We start from the raw sequence: 17478 nt of genomic DNA, 5'->3' as shown, positions 1-17478 counted from the left end.
GAACGCAACCCGAAGTGTGCGGAATGTGTCGAATTGTATGCCGATGGTGTATTCGTGGGGTGTTCGTGGGGCCGAAGTCAAGTTCCGATTGCAAAGTGTTAGAGAGATTGACAGAAAGAGAAAACGTGGAGGTGTCCAGGTAAAAGTGCTTTAATTCCCTTCCTGGCTACACAGTGGATCCTACAATGCCCCCACTTCGTCGCCCCAATGAGGGGCTCCTGGCACGCGTTAATTTTCCCCTTTACTCCATCGAGATGCTGAGTAGTCGGCATGTTTTGGTGGCTGGAGGTGGAGGATCAGCAAAAACTGGCGTTGCCAATGGATTTGTAAGTTCCTGGACATCCTTTGTGTATTCCCTGACCTCCCTGGATAATGTGCAATTTGTCAATGTTTCAGGAAATCTATGAAATCTACCACAATGGCGATAGATTTGTGGCAGAAGAGGTGGTACGTCACGAAACTGGGCCAAGTGTTGTGATGAACTGCGCTGTGCGGAGCGATGGTAGGAGGTCATTCCTTGTAGCTGGCCAGGAGAGTCACTGCCAGATGTATTTGGTGAATACGAAGATAATTGATGAGAATGGTGTGGCAGGAAAGGCAGCAGATGGTGAGGAGAAGACAACCACAAGGCAACGTCGTACCTCCGTGCGCCAAAATCAAAATTCAGGCATTGAGGAGATTCCCCAGGAAGCCCCACCACGGCGGCTGTCTTTTGACATAAAGCCAAGTGATTCAGTGCAGACGGATTTCCTGGATCGGGAGCCCATTCAGAGGGTCGTACGGCTAAGCCTGGATTGCAAAGTGATGGCCACAGGGGGAACAGATGGGCGACTGAGGCTGTGGAATTTTCCTCGCATGACCAAACTTCGGGACATTGCAGCCCACTCAAAGGAGCTGGATGATCTCGACTTCAGCCCCGATGGGAAGCTCGTCGTGTCAATTGCCAAAGATGGGCTTGGTGTCATCTGGGATGTAGCCTCGGGCAAGGAAGCTGGCACACTGACGTGGCAACCACCCGAAGGTGTAAAGTACCTCTTCAAGCGCTGCCGCTTCGGTGTGATTGAGGACAAGAAGAACAAATGCCGCCTCTTCACACTTGCTAACCCTTTGGGGAAATCCGGGAAGCAACGTGGCTTCCTGCAGCAATGGGATCCCGAAACGGGGACCCTTCAGCGCGCCATTGGAGTCGATGAGAGTCTCTCAGCACTCTGTGTGCGCGACGATGGACGTTTTGTGGCTCTCGGCACGATGTTTAGTGGCACCGTGAGCATCCACATTGCCTTCAGCCTTCAGCGGGTTCTTCACATACCCAATGCGCATTCCATGTTCGTCACTGGGCTACAATTCCTCCCTGTTCTCAGCTCCGACGGACCCGCAATCTCCAGCGATGCCGAAGCAGCTGTTCTCTCAATTTCCGTGGACAATCGCATTTGCATTCACAGCCTCCAGTACAGGCGTAAGTTTCCTCAATTAATTTCCTTTAAAAGAAACTCAAAGAAAAACTTCCTAAACCTCCTTTTTTTATTTCTTTCAGACACTCTCCCCGCTTGGGCAGCAATAATCCTCATTGTCGTTATGCTCTTTCTCACTTTTATGCTCTGCTCCTTCATGGGATTATAGCTCGACAATATTATTTATTTATTACCCTTCAGCAGAATAATTAAAGAAGAAATTACTTAATAAAAAACCTCAATAGATTCGCTTAGAAAAACAACTCAAGGTTTGATCCCAGGAAGTGCCAGGATGCGCAAGAAAAGGAAAAACTGAAAAAGTGCGGCGAAATCACAACAAAAAAAATGTAAAAGCAACAAATTTTCTGTTAAATCAAATTATACATAATTACATAAAATAGTGGATTTTAGGACAAAAGTGATTAAAAATAAATTGTTAAAGGACTTAAAAGGATGTCTTTTATTTGGTTTTGAAGGCGAGCTCTTGAGTAGGAAAAGATTCGGGGAGGAAAGCTGAGAGAAAGGAATAAAATCTTGGAATAATCTTTTTTTTATTAACACGTTGGAGACGATTATAATACTCAGAAACTAATTTTATACGCCAAAGGGTAATAAATATTGAAAAAATATGGGAAAAGATTACCCGGCTGGTCCAAATATTACTGAGGATTTATTAGAACGTTTTGTGGGACATTTTTAAACTCAAATTAAAAAGAAAATCTGCAATGTCTTGAAGAAAACGTCTTGGCTGTTTCTTGTGTTCCGTAAAAAATAACAATTTTATATTTTCTACATTTCAAGGAGAATAATTTAATAAGTGGAACTAATTTGGGTCGTTTCAAAGTTTACAGATTTTTTTTTAACCTTTGGAATGCGGAGGCCTTGGTATTTACGTAGAATGCAAAGGTGGGGTCGTTGAACGACCCTAAAAAGAAAGCCAATTTTCTCCCAAACTATACAACCTGGAGTTGTCGGGTTAGTGCATGTAGATTCCTTATATAGTCCTCTTGCATCCTGCACCACAAATTCGCCGCCCTAAAATACTTAGAAGGAGATATTAGGGAAAAACATTTTTCACTCATTTTTCACAATTTCTTCTTGAGAAATTTGCCACGAAGTTAACCCCAACTGCTATTTTTTTTCACTCTTCATAACATTCCCTTATCTTTTCCCGCAACGTGATAAATGGCAATATATCTCGAATATTCATTATTGTTTTGCACATTTACATGCTTCTAATTATGTTTTATGTTGTTTATGCTCTAAGAAATTTTCCGCAGCATGACCGTTACACCAATTTTTGAATTCCCTTCTTCTACATTTTCCTTAATAACTTTTCTTGTGGTGGTCGGATTGAGCTGAAATTTTTACACAACCTCCTCAGATAACCAAGGAACTTATTTCCAAAAGATAGGAATGCTATCTTTTATATTTATTGACTTATAGCACGAAATATAGCGCTGGGGTTGTTCAACGACCCCGCTCCGCATTCCAAGGGTTAATGTTTTCCATGTTTCGCATGTTTTTGCATTCGGCGAATCCGAATAAGATTAACAGTGGATATCAAGGTTTCGCGAACATTTTTTAATTCTTCAAGTTTCGTGAAATCAATAAAAGATTTTTTATGTATTACTGAAATGTCTGGTTTCTGATGTTTACGAAACTAGAGCTATTTTTTCTTGTGCTTTATAAAACTATTTAATTTTCAATTATTCAAGTTCTGTGCATAACTTCTGGTTTCTCATGTTTTACGGAAGTGTTTCTTATTTCTAATGTTCCGTGTAAGTAATTTTAAAGGTTTTACTTTTTACTACAGTTCAGCTAGTTGCTTTAGAGAACTTCAAGCTTTTAGCAAAAGCAGCGGAACTTTTTTTATATTCTGGTTTCTTGTGTTTCTTTAAGACAAGTTCAGGGACAAGTTTAGAATTTTTGCAAATTGCTTGGAATTAAATTCTGGTTTCTAGGGTTTGTCTAAAGGAACTATTTAATTATGAATTATTTAATCTCTGATTTCTGGTCATTAATAAAAGCAATTTCAATTTTTATATAAATTAATTTTTAGTTTCTCATGTTTGCGAAACTAAATCCAATTTTTTAAGAGTTCGATAGTTTTTTTATCACGTGTTCTGTAGAACTAAAGCTTCGTTCTTTCATGACTTCAAGATTTCTTTTAATTTTTCTTAATTCACGAAGGCAATTTCGATATTTTTTTTACACTCTACGAAACATTCTTCTGGTTTCTGTTGTTCTGCAAAAATTTCTTTACTTTTAGCTCTGAGAAGATTTTTCCCTCCTTTCATCCATTCTTTTCTATTCAAATGAAGCTATATTTCCATAAATAGATATTTTATTATTTAAAATCTCTAATATATTCAGTTTCATCTTAATTTTATACATTGTAGGACAAGTTCAAAGAGAGTTAATAAAGTTTCTTTATTTGCTCCAGAAAAATATATTATGTATCAAATATTCCTCTTCCTCATTGACGCCAAATAAACTATTTATAAAAATACAAAAAAAAACTCCCCGCAAGACGTTGCGTAATCTCGCATATATAATAGTTTTGAGACGACACGCAATATATTCGTTTGTGAAAATATTTATCCTTTTGCGGAAAGTACAGCCGCGTTAACGTAATAACACCTGGAAACGTGTAACAAAGCTAAAGAATTTTTTGCGTTGATGACGACAATTGTTGGGAGATGTTGCGGGAGGCGCCGAAGACGTACTTCTTCGGCAGATGTGGAGAAAAAGAATTTTCCCAAAAATTGAAAATTGAAAGAAAAAATGTGATTGAACAGTTGCTGCTCATTATTTGATGGATATTCCACGAAGAACAAACTAATATGGGGATGTTATTTAGATGTAAAACATTATAATTAGGCGTACAAAGTTCAATATTTTCGAGACTTATCTGGTTGTCAGGTGATTCCCTCGTCAGCACTTGGGGGATGATATAAAATGGTTCAGGAAGATCATGTTGCGCCAGTATCAAATTTGAATTTGTTAGTGCTTCTCTGCTTTTCGATTTGATACAGAAAGAGAGAGATAGTGAAGAGAATTCAACATGAGGATTACAATTTTGGCTATTTTCATCGGGCTCTGTTGCCTTCAGGTGAGAAATTGGCAGTTAAAAGAGTTTTTTTTTTTAAGATGGAGGAGTTGAGAAAAATGATTTTTTTTTAAATGTGTTCTTTAGATGGCAGCAGGATCCCCTGAACCAGGACTCTTCTCCAATATTTTCAGTGGTGTAACCAATACTGCTAATAACATTTTTAAAGGAGTCACCCAGGCTGCAACCAACGTGGTCGATACTACAACATCAGTTATCTCCAAAACAGTCGATACAGCAGCAAAGAGCGTATCCAATATCCCTGTTGTTGGGACTATCGCAACAGCTACATCAAATGTTGTGAAAGAGGCAGAGAAGGTGATTGATAATACTGCTCAAACTGCTGCCAATACTGCCACTGCTGTTTCTGATGCCGTGACCACAACAGCCAACAACATGGCTACAACAGCTAACGACGTCATGGATGCCATGTTGAGACCATTAGGCAGCACAAACGGCACAAGCATTTGCCAGAGCATCGATAACATCGTCAATGACCTCTTTGGCACCATGCAAAGTGGCGCCGCTATGCCTGCCAATGCAAACACCTTCCTGAGAACGGCTGATACATTCACTGCTAACCTCCTGAGCACCTTTGCCCTGCCTAATTTGAATCTGAATGACATTGCTGCCTTCTTGGGCATCACCGACGTCCCCAATCTCGTGAATGGCGTCCTTACAAGTGGAACTAACATTTTTAATGGTATCTTCAACAACAACGGCAATTTTGATGTCAACGCATTGTTCACCAATGGCACCCAACTCCTTCTCGATGCTGCTCAACTTGCCCTCCTGCCCTTCCTCATCAAGATTCGCTTTAAGATTCTCCTCGCCCTTACGGCTCTCAATCTTCTTGCTCAAGCTGCCAATGCCACCGCTAACGCCATCAACGGATAAAATACAATGAAATAGAATCTTTTTTTCTTCTTCTTCAAGAAACCAATTGTGCCGCATAATAATAGCTAAATAAATCTCCCACCATAGATGACGGTGATGACAAATTGTTACGTATCTGTACCATATTGATAAGACAATAAAGGTAGATGATGAAGAAAATATGATGTTGTTGTCTATGTGGATACAGGTGTTGATTTTTTTTTCTTTCGAAAAGTTTCCGCCTTTTCACGCAAAAAAGAGAAAATGACGTTGTTTGCTTGATATTTGAATTGGATTATTTCGTAGTTTTTCTTTTCTAGTTTCTATGGCTTATAACAGGCTTAATCGGGAAATGGTGGAGGGATCAGCAAAGTCCACAACGTTATGTTTATTCAAGACTTTGGTGTGAATAAGAATAGAAGTTGTGAGTAAATGTAATTTTATAAATAGAAAACTTCTTATTATTAATTTATTTTCTTAATCTGTTTATCAGCAAAAGAAATGACTAAAAAGCTCTTTTTTTGTCTTTTCTTCAAGGGTATGAATAATAATGACCTCATTTTTTTTAAAATTAAACTTTCTCCTTTGTAGGCGTTGTAAATATTTGCAAATGGAACAACATTGCAACCAGTTGCATTGATGACATATTTTTTATTACAAAGAATGATTTTAAAATATATATTTTTTAAAGATATATAAAGGTAAAATTCACTGAGAACAACTCAGTTGTGGAAAGAACTTTTAAATAGTTCACGGAATGTTGATGGAAAAAGCAGCAGAAGTTTGTCTTTTATTTGTCGTTTTGGTAAGAATATTATTTTTTAAATCAAAAAATTAATTTTAAAACTTTTTTTAAAATTTTTTAGGGATTGTGTCTTAATGTGTGTAGTTCGGAAGAGATAGAGGGTACAGCAAATGAATTAGATGTTGCTGAGGTTGATGTTGTTGAAGAACCATCAGTTTTAGAAGAAGAAGCTCCAGAAGAAGCAGCTCCAGAAGAAGCAGCTCCAGAGGAAGAAGCAGCTCCAGAAGAAGCAGCTCCTGAAGAAGCACTTCCAGAAGAAGCAGCTCCAGAAGAAGCAACTCCTGAAGAAGCAACTCCAAAGGAAGAAGCAGTTCCAGTAGAAGCAGTTTCAGATAATATCGCAAAGTAAGTTTTAGTTTAAACTTTTTCATTCTCTTATCCTATTCTATCTTATTTTTATAAATTCTAGCCACAAAGTAGTCAGCAATTTATTGCTACCTGTCTTGAACATAACAATAAATCTCGGAGGAGAAGGAACAACTGCAGGAGGAACAACTGCAGGAGGAACAACTGGAGAAACAACTGCAGGAACAACTGATGGAACAACCGATACAACTGCAACAGATGGTGCATCTAATACGTCTAATACTACATCAGAAACAATCCCACAACCTCCAGTAGAAGAAAAACAACAACAACAAGAACCTCCAAATCCACCAAATGGACCAAATGAGTCAATGCCACAACCTTCAGTAGAGCAAGAACAACAAAAGAAGCCTCCAGATCCAACCAATCCTCCAAGTTATCCTAAGCATCCAAAGCATCCATATCCTTTCTTTCCCATCTTTAACCCCCTTCCAAGGATCTTTGGCTGGACAACAAACTTCTTTAATCGTCTTTTTAACAGCTTCTTCCCCCAAAGGAGAGATCCTCATGAAAATTCGGAAAATCCACACCAAAATTGCACAACATCAACATACATCAACATTTTGGAAACGTTACTTAGAATTCAAAAAAACTACTTCAGGAATATTGGAGGAATCCTCGATAATGGCCGAATGGATCTTGTATTCCGGATGTTTGACTTGAATACAGTTCTCAAGAATTTTTTCTACAACTCCGTACCGAATATTACGGAATTTATAGGAGCAAACAAGACATCCTTCATTAATGCAACAACCAACTATTTCAATGAAACCTTTGCAGATATACTAGCATCCTTCCCGCAATTGACTAATATCCTCAGTACAGAGGAATTTTTGGAGTATCTCTACGATGGCGTACAAGAGAGTCAAAATAATTCAAATAATGTTGGAGCAACACTCATGAAATATTCCAATTGCACATAAACTTTGTAATTTAGGTTGGAGTGCAACATGAAATAAATTGAGAAAGAAGATATACTAACCCATAAATCCCAAAATAATGAAATTTATTTGAACAAATGCACCGCGAGGCATCATTTTGGAGATGAATATAAAAGATCGTTGGATTTGTTAGAAGTACGCCAGTTCTCAATTGATATTCATTGAAATCTTTGATTCTTCTGTGCACGAAGATATGAATAAATTTGTAGTTGTGATTATATTTGTGATAACTAGTCATGCATTGGGAGCATTGAAGGGTGAAGGAGATAGGAAGGATTTGGCGGAAAGCAGAGGATTTTTGAGTGCAATCAGCGGTACGATAAACTTACTCACCAACATAGGAAGTGGAATTGCGAATGGAATAAAACAAGCTGTAACCAATGTTGCGAATGTGATATCAAATAAAGTTAATCAGGCTGTTGGAGCTACGAGCAGTACGGTCAATCAACTAATACAAGTTCACAATAATTTACACGGAAATACCACACAAGGTAAGAAGATTATTTTTCAGGATACAGCGCATCAAGGCTGTTGTACTGATCATTTGCTGCTATGACCGTCCGTTTAACGTTATCCTGTGTTCTAGTTAACGATTTAACGATCTTTAATCTCTGTCAAAACTTACTCCTTACAGCAATCCAGGGAATAGCAAATCAAGTACTTCAAGAAATCTCCACTCATGTAACCATAACGAAGAACTTAACAACAGCAATTGCAAATGCATTTGCAAGTCATATAAACAAGAATTTAGCAACAACAAACTACACTCTAAACACAGTTGTGAGCCTTGTTGAAGGTGTCATAGATGCAGCTCATCAGCACATTGATATTCTCCTAAAAGGTGCCTCCAATCATACAGCAATCATCGTTGAGAGTGTAGGAGATTTGGTAAAAGGAGTCGTATCAACGCTCAATTCAACAAAAATAGGGCAATTGCATCAGCTACCAAATCTTCTCCTAACAGGAGTTACAGATCTCCTCACACATCTAGTCAATTCGACAGTTTCCTTGACAAAGGTCAACATTACAAAGAATCTCGTATCAGCTTTCGTAAAGACTTCAGGGAATGTTATAGATTCTATAATAGACGTCTTGCTGATAGTTACTAATAAGACATCCAATGGAACAAAGCATAACTTTGGACACAGCTCAACGGCTTTGCTACAGAGCATTGCAGGACTTCTGGATAATCTGGCGGACATAACAAAGGTTGTTGTGAAGGGAGCTAAAGATGTTCTAGTTGACAAATTTGTCAATAAAACTGATGCTCTTGTAGCAGTTGTGGGTAATATAGCAGATCTCATAACTGATCCTGCAATATCCTTCACTGAATCACTTGTTGATAAAATCAACATAACATCAACGATACTCGTTGATAAGATACACGATGTTTTCGGGGCACTTTTCAACATATCAACTGATGCAGTTGAAAAGATTGTTGATGGAGTACATAAGACAGTCAATGGAACTGCTGTGACGCTCCTCGGGAAGATACCCAAATTACAGAAACTCGTAACGAATACAACGGAAAAGCTAACAACCATACTAAACGATAAGATAAAGAAGCACAGCAAAACATTAACGGCCATAATGCAAAAGATAGGAACAAATGGAACGAAACTGATGGATAAATCTCTGGCTTCAATCGGGAAAATGCTGGGAAATATAACAAATGGTTTCGACAACATAATTGTGAGCACAAAGAATGCTTTAATGAGTGTTGTGCAGACATTAGGTGGATCTCTATCAACTGTGGCAAAGGGAGTTATTCAACTGGCTAACAATGTCACAGGAAAACTGGGAGAGTTTGTTGCAGGAAAATTAGATTGTGCAGCAGATCTCCTACCAGGCATGGTGAAGACTGTTCAGGGCTTGGGTAATCATACAGTTGGTTGTGCTGTGGGTAAACTTAGTCATGTGTTGGGAAAAGTTGTGCAAAATACTACAGCATTGGCTGGAATTACTGGGAAAGTTTTTACCGGAGTTACGGATCATTTTGAAGCATGCGTCAAGAATAACTCCCACAAGTCCATCCCTCAAGCAGCCTGCTTGACAAGCTTCATAGGAACAACAACCAATAAAACAGCCATGATTACTGAACACCTCGCTGATACTGCTGGGAAACTCGTTGACAGTATAATAGGAACTGGAAATATAACTGATTGTCTGCAGAAAACTATAGGCAATGTTAAGGAGACTGTTATTGATTTTGCAACATGTCTCCTGTCAAATAGTAGCAAGTCAGCCAGATCTATGCGCTTCCCACCGTATCCACTGATAACAGCCCTCGCAGGACTTGATACTATACGTGAAGACGATTCCCGAAGTAAGATTTTTAAATCTTAAATTCTTAACGGTTTAAGTTGTAGTTTTAATTGATTTTTTGTAGTTCTAGTTGGCAGACCAACAACAACATCAAGGCATCCACAGAAGCCGAGAGCCAGTAAGGAGATGAAGTATGAAATCCCGGAAGAAATCTTAAGGAGCCTTCTAGGAGAACCATCTGATGACATAGACTTCAACATAGATGCATTCTTTGATGTTCCTGAGGATACTGATGATTGGGATATATTTTTCTGAGAATGTTTTCTTGCACTAAAAGCTAGATTAAGATGTTTTTTTATTCCTTTTTTTTTACATTGAATTGTTTTTCTTTTTGGTAAAAATAAATAAAATTAGACAAAAGATCCTACTGGTTTGATGAGGATCTCTTGGATGTTGACATGTGGAGGAGTTCCCAGGGTATACAGGACAGCTGCAGAAATATCTTCAGCTTTGAGGTGCGGAAAGTTTGCAAGAGCTTCCTTGGAGTAAGCTGGAGTGATGTCAGTTTGAACAACAGCTGGACTAATGCTGGTTACTTTTATTGCAAGATGACCGCCTTCAGAATCCTTCACTTTCAGCAGTTCCTGACGAAGTCCTTCAGTTATAGCCGTTACAGCGTGCTTTGTTCCACTGTAAACGTTGAAGTTAAACTCTGGAAATTCATACTGCATATTAGGAAGTGCGTGTCCAGCTATGCTGTTCATCAGAATAATATGTCCAGCAACGGATCTATCTTTCATGGACTTGAAGGCTTCTCTTGTGCAGAATATCAAACCCAGGATATTTGTATTGACGGTGTTGCGTATTATTTCTGAATTTCCTTCATCTATAAGACGGGTGTTCGTATCAATTATTCCTGCATTATTAACCACTACGTCCACTCCACCGAATTTCTCCTTAATCCACGCAAAAACCTTCACAATCTCATCTTCATTCATCACATCGCACTTTGCTGAATGAAGATTTTGACGAACATCTTCAGGAAGATCATTTTTGAGATCATCAACTCTTTCAGCCCTTCTTGCAAGTCCCACAACAACCATTCCCGCCTTTGCGAGATCCTTAACTATTGCTGCTCCAATTCCAGCACTTGCGCCCGTTACAACGGCCACTTTTCCAATCCAACGATCCATTCTAAGATCACTTAAAGAAATTTCTCAAATTAACCAGAGGAAAATCACTTCTGCAATCAGGAAAGTCTTCCAACGAACTGAAAACCACCCCACAGTGATTCCTCTTGATATTGAAATTTCATGAGCTAATTATAGAAGATTTATAATATTTTTTCTTTAATTCAAACTTAAATATCGCTTCTATGTTGTGACAGATTCATTGGATAGTTTACATTTCATTTGCCTGTAATAATTTAAAATATTTGAGTTTGTGAGCAAAATGTTTAAATCCAATTTAACTTCCTATGTAAAGAAGAGAAAGGAGAGTATTCATTTTGAAGCTCATACATCAAGATAAGAAAATCGTGCATAAAATGTAAAAAGTCAATAAAAAAAACTTTCTTCATAAAAAATATTTTCGCTTTTAATACATTAAATTTAAATTAAAACACATCAATCGGAGCCAGATAAGATAATGGTAAAAGCTTTGAAGCATTGCTCAATACATTAATAAAAATACAAGTAAATACAATGGAGACGTGGCTTTGGCAATTTCTTTCTTCCAAAAATGATCCTGATCAAAGAAAAAATTTTAGATTTTCTTGAATGAATTTCAACCATTTATAAGTTTTTAATTGTATGTGGAACTGATTGTAATGAATGAATAAAATTGAATAGACTCCTTTAACAATTCAAATAAAAACGTTTTTATTCAAAACTATCATTTAATTAAAAATCTTAAGCTTTTACTTAAAAGATTTTAAATAAAATATTTCCTCACTGAATTCTGAAGTATTTTAATGAAAAACTATGGTCAGAGAGGAATATTAAAACTTTGCTTTCTGACCAAATTAATTGTTTATTTTATGAGCAAAATTTTGTATTTTAGTTAAGCTAAATTGTTCTAGAAGAAATTGGAATAATTAATTTGTTTTTATCTCGTTTATTTATCACCTTTAACATAAATTAAAACGTTGGCCCATATACGATCTATTTACGTAAAAAGTTTCAAGATAAAAATAAAATTCAAGATCAAGTTCAAAAAAACTTTTGCAATTTTTTTATCTTGTCACAAAAAGGGGAAATAAGTAAATAAAAATTCCACAATATCTTTCATTTTAATAATAATATTTATTCAACACATTCCATGCTAAATTATGCGTTCATATCGAGATATTGCGTGAAATTCCGCACATTAAAATAATATATTTTCCCACCCATTTATTCACTTTGTGTGATTTAATAGCGGCACCCAAGGGGCCTCAGTAGAACATCTTGAACATTCACATGCGGGGGAGTTGAGAGTACGTAGACAACAGCCTGAGAGATATCAGAGGAGAGGAGATGAGGTGTTTTGGCCAAGTTTTGCTTGCTGAACATTTCAGTGAGATTTGTCTGCACCACGTCTGGGCTGATTGAGCTAATTTTGATGGGAAGTTCATCCTTTGACATCTCCTGACGAAGGATTTCCGTGAGGGCAGTCACACCGAACTTCGAAGCTGCGTACACATTGAAGTTCATTGCTTCCCATCCAGGTGGGGGAAAGACAACATTATGCCCAAGGATGCTGTTGATGTTGATGACGTGGCCGTGAATTTTGCGCTTCTTCATTATTCCAATAGCCTCACGCGTGCAATTGATCAATCCGAAGACATTTGTCTGCATTGTATCATTGAATGCCACAGAATTTCCCGGATCAGTCAGCTTTAGATCCATAAATGCCATTCCAGCATTATTAATGAGAACATCAACTCCACCAAATTTTTCATTTATCTTTGCAAATGTTGCCACAATTTCCTCCTCCTTCGTCACATCACACTGCATTGAATGGAGATTTTTGCGACGATCATTGGGAAGATCTTTCTTTAATTCTTCAATTTTTTCCGATCTCCTTGCTAGTCCAACAACAATCATTCCTCCTCGCACGAGATCCTTCACAATTTCCGCTCCAATTCCAGAACTAGCTCCCGTCACAACGGCCACTTTATTCGACCAACGATCCATTTTTAAGAATGATTAACTTCAATTAAATTAAGTCTGCGAGCTCTATTTATACAGCTAAGACAACTCGTGATCGTGATCTTTATGATTATATTTTTTTATCATGCAAAAGAAACTTTAATAGCTTTATAACATTTTTATTTGTCTCATCTTTTTTTTATTTTCTTGCGCAATAAAAGTACTTTGAATAATTATTCCAAAGTCTGAATGACAAAACGAGAAAAAAAGAGCTTTGAAAGTTTCATTAAACTCTCGTAGTTTTCTTTACTTTAAAGTTAAGACCTAAAATGTTTTATTTGATACGAAGAAAATATTTTGATTACTTGACTATCGTAACAGGTGCTAAAGATAGCAGTGGAGACGCCGGGTGGCAAAATATATCATTCGTAGTCTGATAAAGACAGAAAGTTTTGATAATGATGTAATAAGTACAACCCTGAGTACAAACTTGACCCATCTTATCATTTGGACTGTTGTAGATTAATTTAGGCAGACTGTACCGAATATTTCACAACATTACTTGCCTAAATTATATCTACAATTAACCCATTTATTCCGTCTTTAGCTTAAATCGCTAAAATCTTTTAATGAATTAATTTTAAGATAAAAGTTAGTTAGATTTTAAAAAATTCAATTTATAAAGTTTCTTTGTGAATAAAAAATGATTTTCACGAATTTTTATCAAATTTGCTCAAAAAGATCTTTATGAAGACTTTTCATGTAATGAAAATTCATTTTCCTATCAAAATATTGTAGATAAGAAATTTTAGAGTGGAAAATTCGTCGAAAGCTTTTATATTTAAATTGCAGAATTTCACAAAATAAAGAAAAGAATTTTGCACAAAGAATTTTCTTTTATTTGTTAGAATTTTATTTTTCACAAATAATTTTCTCCTCCTTCTCAATATCTACATCCCAGAGGTTTAATCAGCACATCCTGAATATTAACGTGCGAGGGTGTAGAGAGAATATAGAGGACTGCCTGACTAATATCCGAAGAGAGCAAATGGGGGAAATGCTGAAGATTTTTCAAAGTGGTTTCATCGAAAAATTCTGTGGCCACAACACCGGGGCTGACACTGCTGAACTTAATCTTCCGATTCTCTGCAACCATCTCAAATTGATAGGACTCCGTGAGAGCACTTATGGCGAATTTGGTAGCTGGGTAGACGTTTAAGTTGGAGTCGACTCCAGACGGGGGCATCGTTACTTTATGCCCCAAGAGGCTGTTGATGTGAATAACTTGTCCAGCAACATCACGATCTCGCATTGATGCAACAGCTTCTCGCGTGCAATTGATCACCCCCATGAGATTTGTTTTAACAATTTCATTGACCGATGAGGCACTTCCACGCTCAGTGAGCTTCACATCGAACTTCCCAATACCAGCATTATTCACGAGGATATCCACACCACCGAATTTCTCCACAATCTTGGCGAAAGTTGCAACAATTTCTTCCTCATTCGCCACATCGCACCGCATTGCATGGAGATTTTTGCGAAATTCCTCAGGAAGCCCATCCTTTAGTGCTTCCACCCTTTCCGCCCTCCTTGCTAGCCCAACAACACATATTCCCGCCTTTGCGAGATCCTTGACAATTTCCGCCCCAATTCCAGCACTAGCTCCCGTCACAACGGCCACTTTACCAATCCAACGATCCATTTTGTACTGAGCACTTCATATGTAGCCTATGCAAGCACAGCTGCTGCTGTGCTATCGCAACTTATGCTTTATCTCGTCGCATTTTATTAAATAATGAGCTTTCTCAAGATAAACTTCAATGAGAATTTATGTGGTATTATGTAAAAGCTTGATAGAGCTGTTTTATTTTACACAGCGACGAGACAAGAAAGTCAAACCAACTCACTTTCAGGTTCAATGAATTATTTAATCACGTAAGACAATCATTATAAAGGAAGAACATGTTGAAATGAAATTTTATTGAGAAAAAATGTTTAAAATAATTAAAATAAGTTAATTACTGGACTAGACTTAATAAAGTCTTGAGCTTTTTTACATTCTCAGAAATAAAGCTATTTATGCCGTAGTGCAGAAGATGAGAAAGTTTAGTCTCTAATTTTGTGCAAGACGAGGAGGTACCCTCGAGATTTAAGTAAAGAAAAAATTTCCCAAAAAGAAAATTCTTAAAAGTTCTTAATTTAAGAATATTTATCGTGAAAAGAAAATTGATTTAGTTGAAAATGGACCGTTGGGTGAATCGTGTGGCTGTTGTGACGGGCGCAAGTGCTGGGATTGGAGCTCAAATTGCCAAGGATCTCGCTAATGCGGGAATGGTGGTTGTAGCCTTGGCCAGGAGGGTGGAAAGAGTGGAGAATTTAAAGAAAGAGCTCCCTCAAGAAGTGCAAAAACATTTCTACCCTGTTAAGTGTGATGTAATGAATGAGGAGGAAATTATTGAGACCTTTTCATGGATCAAGAAAACTCTAGGAGGGATTGATGTGCTCATCAATAATGCTGGGATTGTAAATACGACTAACAAGCTCGTGGATTCTGGAAATTCTGACCTAATGCGTAGCATGGTTAACACAAACCTAATGGGAGTCTTCTTCTGTGCACGTGAGGCCTATCAGTCGATGAGAGAACGTTCCTTCCCAGGACACATCATCAACATCAACAGTGTCCTAGGGCATAGTGTTCCGGTTGTTCCCAAAGAATTTGGAAACATTAACTTAAATATCTACCCAGCAACCAAGTACGGTGTCACAGCCCTCACTGAAACCTTCCGGCATGAATTTATAAAGGATAAATCTGGTGTAAAGATCACCAGCATCAGCCCTGGTAGGGTAAAGACGGAAATAACACCGTCTTATAGTGATGAAAACATCGAGGGTAAGCCACATCTTATGCCAGCAGACATTTCAGCTGCTGTTCTCTACACCCTCGGCACTCCACCCAATGTGAATGTCAAGGAACTCCTCATCTCACCTACAGAATCATTTTATTAAAGAAACAAATTACCTCCTCAGATCGGGCTCCAACATTGAGGGTTCACGATTTAAACATTCCGCTTTATCCAAAAAAAATGGTTCTGAGAAAAAACATTGTATCCAAATAAACTTCTAGGTTCATTGAATTTTTTTATCATGTAGACGACAATCATTTGATATTAAGTACATGTTGAAATAAGATTTTATTGATAAAAAAATGTTCAAAATAATTAAAATAAGTTAATTACTGGAATGTACACATACTTAACACAGATAATTAGATAATTAGACACTTTTTGATTTTTTAGTTTCTGTAAAATAAAGCTATTTATGCTGTAGTGCAGGAGATGAGAATGGTTAGTCTCTAATTCTGTACAAGACGTGGAGGTTCTCTAAAGGAAAATTGCCCAAATAGAAAATTCTAATTCTTAAATTTTAAACTTAACAAAATCTTTTAGAAGTAAATTTCTTAAAAATGAATCGTTGGCTAAATCGTGTAGCTGTTGTAACGGGCGCTAGCTCCGGAATTGGAGCTCAGATTGCTAAGGATCTTGCTAATTCAGGGATGAAGGTTGTGGGCCTAGCCAGAAGGGTGGAAAGAGTGAAAAGTTTAGGAAAAGAACTCCCCCAAGAGGTTCAGCAACACTTCCACCCCGTTAAATGTGATGTAATGAATGAAGAGGAAATTATTGAGACTTTCTCGTGGATTAAGAAGTCTCTTGGTGGGATTGATGTGCTAATCAATAATGCTGGGACTGGGAATTCAAGAGTAAAGCTTGTTGATGCTGGAAATTCTGATAAAATACGGAAGACATTGAATACAAATCTCATGGGAGTCTTCCTCTGTGCACGAGAGGCCTATCAGTCGATGCGAGAACGTTCCTTCCCAGGACACATTATCAACATTAACAGTGTCCTTGGGCATGGTGTTCCGGTTCTTCCCAAAGAGTATGGAGACATTAACTTGAACATCTACCCTGCAACCAAGTATGGCGTCACAGCCCTTACTGAATCCTTCCGACAGGAATTTATAAAGGAGAAATCTGATGTGAAAATAACCAGTATTAGCCCTGGTACCGTTCAAACGGAAATTATTCCGGATTACAGTGATGAAATCCTTAAGAAGATTCCACATCTTATGCCAGCAGACATTTCAGCGGCTGTTCTTTACATCCTTGGCACTCCACCCAATGTGAATGTCAAGGAACTCATTATCTCTCCTACCAAATCATTTTTTTAAACAGATGAATTTTTACTAAAACGGGTATTTCGTACTATTGGCCTCTAACTAACTCTGTGGGTTCATGTTTTAAGCGTTTGTATTATATTATAGAGTTCAGAAAGATCTTAAAATAAAGGGCTCATAGTTGGGAATCAATCAAATCGTTGAGCTAATAGTTTAGAGAGCATATTAGCTTCGAAAAAAGAACACAAGATGCACCAAAATCTAATAATTTTGTCGTATTTTTAACGGATTAATAATATATTGACATAAAACGGAAATTTAAGTTCAATCACTCCACCCTGTATCTGCAATTTA

At 37.5% G+C, this 17478-nt stretch overlaps 11 protein-coding genes across 12 annotated transcripts in view; 7 read left to right on the top strand and 4 right to left on the bottom strand.

The window, feature by feature from the left end:
• Window positions 1-17478, bottom strand: part of LOC129788711 (mucin-5AC) — a 1053002-nt gene that overhangs the window by 682008 nt on the left and 353516 nt on the right. The gene's annotated exons all lie outside the window — the stretch shown is intronic.
• On the top strand, window positions 39-1902 carry LOC129788747 (prolactin regulatory element-binding protein). Of its 2 annotated transcripts, XM_055825069.1 has the most exons (3): window positions 39-326; window positions 397-1456; window positions 1535-1902. In XM_055825069.1, the coding sequence occupies exons 1-3, from the start codon at window positions 186-188 to the stop codon at window positions 1618-1620; spliced, it is 1287 nt and encodes a 428-aa protein (XP_055681044.1). In that variant the 5' UTR covers window positions 39-185; the 3' UTR covers window positions 1621-1902. The 2 variants fall into 2 exon arrangements, with proteins under 2 accessions (XP_055681044.1, XP_055681043.1); XM_055825068.1 differs by having other exon boundaries at window positions 88-326; window positions 397-1902.
• LOC129788773 (uncharacterized) lies at window positions 4436-5619 on the top strand. The gene is made up of 2 exons (XM_055825108.1): window positions 4436-4566; window positions 4651-5619. Exons 1-2 carry the CDS (start codon window positions 4519-4521, stop codon window positions 5458-5460), a joined length of 858 nt encoding a protein of 285 aa, XP_055681083.1. The 5' UTR covers window positions 4436-4518; the 3' UTR covers window positions 5461-5619.
• On the top strand, window positions 6164-7607 carry LOC129788754 (uncharacterized). The gene is made up of 3 exons (XM_055825078.1): window positions 6164-6244; window positions 6306-6589; window positions 6654-7607. The coding sequence occupies exons 1-3, from the start codon at window positions 6197-6199 to the stop codon at window positions 7531-7533; spliced, it is 1212 nt and encodes a 403-aa protein (XP_055681053.1). The 5' UTR covers window positions 6164-6196; the 3' UTR covers window positions 7534-7607.
• On the top strand, window positions 7694-9376 carry LOC129788368 (uncharacterized). The gene is made up of 3 exons (XM_055824343.1): window positions 7694-8042; window positions 8186-9243; window positions 9287-9376. Exons 1-3 carry the CDS (start codon window positions 7745-7747, stop codon window positions 9374-9376), a joined length of 1446 nt encoding a protein of 481 aa, XP_055680318.1. The 5' UTR covers window positions 7694-7744.
• Window positions 9369-10131, top strand: LOC129788787 (uncharacterized). Its single transcript, XM_055825123.1, has 2 exons — window positions 9369-9877; window positions 9941-10131. The coding sequence occupies exons 1-2, from the start codon at window positions 9403-9405 to the stop codon at window positions 10129-10131; spliced, it is 666 nt and encodes a 221-aa protein (XP_055681098.1). The 5' UTR covers window positions 9369-9402.
• LOC129788775 (farnesol dehydrogenase-like) lies at window positions 10155-11059 on the bottom strand. The gene has a single exon (XM_055825110.1). The coding sequence runs from the start codon at window positions 11007-11009 to the stop codon at window positions 10227-10229; it is 783 nt and encodes a 260-aa protein (XP_055681085.1). The 5' UTR covers window positions 11010-11059; the 3' UTR covers window positions 10155-10226.
• LOC129788778 (farnesol dehydrogenase-like) lies at window positions 12155-13145 on the bottom strand. Its single transcript, XM_055825113.1, has one exon. It carries the CDS (start codon window positions 12990-12992, stop codon window positions 12228-12230), a length of 765 nt encoding a protein of 254 aa, XP_055681088.1. The 5' UTR covers window positions 12993-13145; the 3' UTR covers window positions 12155-12227.
• LOC129788779 (farnesol dehydrogenase-like) lies at window positions 13838-14673 on the bottom strand. Its single transcript, XM_055825114.1, has one exon. It carries the CDS (start codon window positions 14650-14652, stop codon window positions 13891-13893), a length of 762 nt encoding a protein of 253 aa, XP_055681089.1. The 5' UTR covers window positions 14653-14673; the 3' UTR covers window positions 13838-13890.
• On the top strand, window positions 15192-15956 carry LOC129788367 (farnesol dehydrogenase-like). The gene has a single exon (XM_055824341.1). It carries the CDS (start codon window positions 15192-15194, stop codon window positions 15954-15956), a length of 765 nt encoding a protein of 254 aa, XP_055680316.1.
• On the top strand, window positions 16414-17178 carry LOC129788366 (farnesol dehydrogenase-like). The gene has a single exon (XM_055824340.1). The coding sequence runs from the start codon at window positions 16414-16416 to the stop codon at window positions 17176-17178; it is 765 nt and encodes a 254-aa protein (XP_055680315.1).

Source organism: Lutzomyia longipalpis, chromosome 2 (assembly GCF_024334085.1).
Source record: "Lutzomyia longipalpis isolate SR_M1_2022 chromosome 2, ASM2433408v1".
NCBI lineage: Eukaryota > Metazoa > Arthropoda > Insecta > Diptera > Psychodidae > Lutzomyia > Lutzomyia longipalpis.
This window is presented reverse-complemented; position numbering and strand designations above follow the sequence as displayed.